Consider the following 5,911-nt stretch of genomic DNA (forward strand, 5'->3'; position numbering starts at 1 on the left):
AATTTTCGGTAACTATTACAATTTTTCTGGCTTTCTAAATATGGGACAAGAGCCGTTACAAATTCATCTAAGCCAGTCCATGTGTTTCCCGTGGGAATAAGGGTTGAACTGAAAGGGAAATTGACAATTCTCTGTGAAGAAAACAACATTATATAATATGTCATGTAATAGATATAAACCTTGGCTTTCTGTTTGTTATAAATAATATAGTATTGAACATTAGAGAGAACTATTGGGTAGTTCTGAAAGAGAGGCTATGACAGGAGGGCATGGTAAGAGGGATCTGATTATCTATTTGTTGATTCTGTAATCATATAAGAATGAAGGCTATGAAAATTATGCTTTGCCTGAAGGTTAAAGCTCATTATAGGGTGGAGTTTATTTAAATCAAAGACGCAAAGACGTTAAGTAATTTAGATTCTTATTTCTTGGTCAGAAGACATGTCATATGAGACATTAAATAAAGTAAGACTACTTAGATTATAAATGTGTATTCAGCTTTAAATCCCAAATCATCAAACTTTGTATAATGATTTCTGTATGTTGCAGCTTCAGTCAGTTCCTGGCCAACAGGTGGCAGCAGTAGCTGGGGGAATGGCAGATGGCGAGGTAAAAATACTTTGCTGTTTTATATTTTTTAAGGTAGCTGTTTTTATGTGAATTTCAACAATACTTCATGTAATAAGTTCAACAGTACAATCTTTTGTTTTGGGTTATTAAGATCATTAAGAACAATTTCAGAATTAAAAAAAAAAGACCCAAAACTTGAGCTCCTTTGAATAGAGACAAATTTTATATCAAACAGAAACAGGGAAATTAAAGGAGCTTACTGGATAGCAGTGTTAAATACTGTAATGCTAAATGACTTAAATCTCGATCCCAGGAATGTTGACCTTTGCACACCTTTAAAAAAGATTCCAAAACCAAATTTGTAATTAAATTTATTGTTTTTCTATTAGTATTATCCAAATTTGTATTGATGTTTATATTTCCTATATATTGCTTTACATTATCATTTTCTCTTATTCCCATGCCATTTTGGTTTCTGTTTTATTTTTCTATTCTAAGAAAACTATTTTAACATCTTTTTAACTGTTATTACTCTGACGTTTTGCATTTAATGTACACATTTCTTTGTTACAAACTAAACCTGACATCAACGTCTCCAGTTATGATTGGCTAGTCTCAAAATCAACTCATCTGGAATATTTGGCTTATGTGATGTTGACATCTGTACCTATACATTACATTGCACTCATTAAGAAGAACGGTCAACTATCCGAAAACACTCCGGTTTTGGGTGTTATTTTAAAATTCATTGCTCCTTTTGTGTATGATCCTGTGTGGTAACACTTTTATCAGAACAAATATTTCAGAAATATTCTAAATTTAAGACAAGGATTGTTTATTCAAAAAGGCTAGACGCAAGTCAATTTACAGTTAAGTGGACGGCTATGAAATGGTGAATGCTTAGAAAGTATAATAACATTTTATCAATTTCAACTGACTCAGTATGTTCTTTTGTAAATTTCATCAAAAAAAAAGAGTTGACTCTAGAAGCTATTACCTGAAAGATTTAATATATTAATTACCAAAAGTCCTATTCAAGAGTGTTAGTTTTAACAAAGTTACTTGTTCAACATGTGCTTCTGTGTTTTATGACTTAGCCATCCTGTGACTGCAAGTGTAACAAATGAAAGCTATATGAGTAGCTTTAAACCAATGTATCGAAGTATATAATGTTGTATTTGGATGGAGTATCGAAATGCATCCTTTAAAATGCAATGAAACTGCTCGAAATATTTCAATAACACCGAAAAAGAATACATGAATAAGGAAACTTGTTGAAAATATTAGTGCTTTGTATTTTTCAAAATATAACACTGATTTACCAGACAAAAACCAGTATTATTAAAAACAATCTCTCAAAACTTTTGATGAGAAATTAGTGTTTCTGAAACTTTTTTTGCCCTTTTTTTTTATTAACCGTGGAGAATATCATAAAAACATTGGAAAAATCATTCTCCTGAATAAAAGCAACATGTAATTTCCTGACACTAGTTCTTTTTATATTGTGAAAAAAGCCAATGTTTATAGTTAACCTGTGTGTTTTGTATAATTTCTTAACATTTTGCTTAAGTATTTAATTTAAAAAAGGAAGAAATATTAATAGTCTTTTTATTTCAAATGAACTGTATTTAAGATATGTTTAGAAAGTATTAAATTCACTAAATAAAGGTAAGTTTACATTACTGAATTTGATATTGTTTTCTGATGAATGTAGGCAGAGAACAAGAAATTGTATTGTTGACTTTGAAATTAGACAGCACTCTGTTGTAAATAATTTTCAAATCTGTTTTTTTTATTTACTGAAGAAAAGCTGGTGAGAATCAAAAGTGATATATCAAACAATTATAACAAATGACAACATACCTTTGGTGGCTCAGAAGTAAGTCGGAGGGCTTATAACACTAAAAACTGGGTTTTGATACTAGCAGTGGGCAGAACATAGGTTGCCCACTGTGTAGCTTTGCACTTAACAACAAACAACAATACTTACATAAATATTTTTTTTTCAGTGTAACAGTATACTTTAAGGCATTATTAAGTGTACATGCTTTCTTAATTGTAGATAGATTTGTTTTAATAATTTGATTAAGTCACCAGATGATGGCAGGTTGACCTGGTGAGAGGTATAATGATATGAAATAAAAAATACATTTTGCTTTATCAATCCATGAAAATAGTGTTGAAGATTGTGTTATTGTTCCTTGAAAGAAACACAAAGACATGTCTGTTTATACAAATTCAAACAGGCTCTGGTAGCTTTGAAAGACTTGCTTAATAGATTAGGAAGTGAAGGACTGTGTACAGAAGAGATCTTTCCAATGGATGGCTCAGGGTGAGTTCAGTGAGTTGCAAAGCTTTTCTTTGCTAATTATAGTAACTTAACTATGTTGTTTAGTGTTTCACTTCTGCATATGTCAAGAAGGAAGGAGACAAAGTTTAATGTGAGTTTGTAAGTATAGTTATCAGTTGGCAATAAAGTTAGAAAAAAACAACAACCCTTATTCTCCAGATAATAATAAGAAAAATACTTTTTATTTCAGCCAACTTTCCACCATTGTGGCTTCATCAGGGCTAGTATAAAAAAATTAAAGTGTCCAAGTTAATTTGAAGCCAAACAGTAATCTGTTTTTACAATTGTAGTCACAAACCAATAACATAATGTTTTCTAGTGCTAAGTATTCACAAACCAATCATGAGATTAGTGCTACAGTGCAAGCTGGTCATAAACCAATTAGAAATCTGACTATGATGCTAGCTAATCAGAAACTTCATATTGGTTTTTGTAGCTTTCTTCTTTAAGATTGTAAAAGTAAACATACTAATTAGTTTTTTCATGTCTTGTAAAATTTTAAATGTTTTCTTAAATCATTTTTTGAATTTTAAACATTTATTTCTAAACCTTGTTCATGTACATGAAATGAAGTTGTGTTGAAAATTGGTAAAAAAAATAATTGGAAATGTTACATATTTTAACTCCTTTGTGTTGTAATACATTTTGCTGGAGTCCGTTTTTATAAACTGTGACTGTTTTATTTAGAGACTAAATGCTATCTACCATTTATAGGACTGATCTTCGATCTGGCTACCTTTTCAACACCAAGATCGCAGGTGTAGAAGATGCTGATCTGTTGCTTCTGATTGGTACTAACCCTCGGCTTGAAGCGGCACTCTTCAATGCTCGTATCAGGAAATGTTGGGTTCATAATGAACTTAAAGTTGCCTTAGTTGGACCTAAACTTGATCTTACATATGAGTATGAGGTAATGTCTGTCTATTAGTAAGGAAGAAAGCATATTACAGCTGACCAAATTCCATCTTTGTATGTCTTTATGTATTTTATTAGTACATGTAATAAAAAAAGGAAAAATTCCACAGGTTGTGCAAAAAATGCAATCCAACAGAAATTTATTTTATAAAAAGGCTACTAGTTTAGAGCTTCAGTTATGAATAACATAAACATGAACCTCAGAGAAGAAAGGTTTGAAGGAGCAGAAATATGAAATGCAGAAAACAAAGGTCCCAAAGAATCCATGTATCCAGTTCAAAATTTTCAGAATAAAACAATTGTAAATTATATTACAGTACATTGCTTTATTTAGTAATATTCACGTAGGCTGGAAGTTATCACGTTTTCCAGTTTCAGTGAATAAATCTATAGAATGTTGGATAAGGAAAATATGAGTAATTTGGCAAAAAGACGTTTTGATAACGTATAAATGCCATGCATGTCTATGGCGAAGGTTCTACTATTTTAATTAAGACAAACTGAAGTGAGACCTGAGACGCATTATTCATTTTGCACAGAAACATTTGAAATTAAAAAACAAAATGACACCATTTTTCCATTAGTTAAGATCATGAACATTCAAGCTACTGTTTGAAACAATTTGTAGTGTAATTTATAAAAAAAAAAATTTTAATACTTCTAGTTATTTAATCTTTCTGTACTTTTCCAGCATCTTGGAGATTCACCCACTGTCCTGAAAGATATTGCTGAAGGCAAACATCCTTTTAGCAAAGTGAGCTTTTAAAAAAAGTTAACTACTTTTATAAATGTAGGTCTTATAAAATATAATATTTTTTGTGTTGAGGTAATAGTTTTTCCAATTACAAGTGTCAGAATGAAGACATTATACAGTTTGTTAAAATTAACATTAACCGTTTTGAAATACATTTAAAGTTACATACGTGATTTAATACCAAAAACACTACCACAGATATGCACATTTTGTTAAACACTACCATAGATATGCACATTTTATGTTAAACACGATCATAGATATGCACATTTTATGTTAAACACTACCATAGATATGCACATTTTGTTAAACACTACCATAAATATGCACATTTTATGTTAAACACTACCATAGATATGCACATTTTATGTTAAACACGACCATAGATATGCACATTTTATGTTAAACACTACCATAAATATGTATATTTTATGTTAAACATTACCATAGAAATGTATATTTTATGTTAAACACTACCATAAATATGTATATTTTATGTTAAACACTACCATAAATATGTATATTTTATGTTAAACATTACCATAGAAATGTACATTTTACATTAAACATTACCATAGAAATGTACATTTTACATTAAACATTACCAAAGATATGTACATTTTATGTTAAACACTACCATAGATATGCACATTTTATTTTAAACACTACTATATATTATGTACATTTTATGTTAAACATAGTTTTTAATATTTGGTATAGGAAATTGTTATAAAATAATGCGTGAAAATTAGGTTACAAGTTCCTAATAGAAGAATAAATCTAATATTGTTTGTTGTTTCTGTCATGTTTTTGTTTATTACTATCCTTCTTATGTGTAGAAAATTATAACAACAAGTGTAATGTTTTGGAAGTACTAAGATAAGAATGAAACTAGGAAATTGGAAGAGAGAGAAAGAGCACTAAATAAATCTGAATCCACTTTTTCATTATATTTTAATAGGCTCTTGCTGCAGCCAAGAAACCAATTGTGGTTCTTGGAAGCATTATGTTTCAACGGCCTGATGGTGCTGCCATCTACAGTGCTGTAAGTCAGATAGCCCAGAAAAACCAAGCTAAAGTGGGACCGGACTGGAAAGTGTTGAACATACTGCACAGGGTAAATCTTCTTGTAGTTGTATGTTACCCAGATATGTTAACTCTGCATATTCATGCAGGGTTCGAAGTGCAAAATTTATTTTGTATTTATTAATGATTTTGTGTGTGTGTTTGGGGGGGGTTGTTACCTACCATTAATAATGCTTGGAGACGGCTTGAATGGTATGAGAAGATAATATAATTATAATATAATACAATAACTAATA

General features: G+C 30.2%; 1 protein-coding gene across 1 annotated transcript in view; it reads left to right on the forward strand.

Annotated features, from left to right (window-relative positions):
• LOC106478388 (NADH-ubiquinone oxidoreductase 75 kDa subunit, mitochondrial-like) overlaps window positions 1-5,911 on the forward strand; it is a 35,212-nt gene that overhangs the window by 21,227 nt on the left and 8,074 nt on the right. Inside the window, exons 11-15 of the mRNA XM_022381985.1 lie at window positions 550-609; window positions 2,817-2,902; window positions 3,635-3,830; window positions 4,527-4,589; window positions 5,551-5,706. Coding sequence (XP_022237693.1) covers window positions 550-609; window positions 2,817-2,902; window positions 3,635-3,830; window positions 4,527-4,589; window positions 5,551-5,706 — 561 coding nt within the window. The remainder of the gene's footprint in view (window positions 1-549; window positions 610-2,816; window positions 2,903-3,634; window positions 3,831-4,526; window positions 4,590-5,550; window positions 5,707-5,911) is intronic.

This window comes from Limulus polyphemus, unplaced genomic scaffold (assembly GCF_000517525.1).
Source record: "Limulus polyphemus unplaced genomic scaffold, Limulus_polyphemus-2.1.2 Scaffold207, whole genome shotgun sequence".
Lineage (NCBI taxonomy): Eukaryota > Metazoa > Arthropoda > Merostomata > Xiphosura > Limulidae > Limulus > Limulus polyphemus.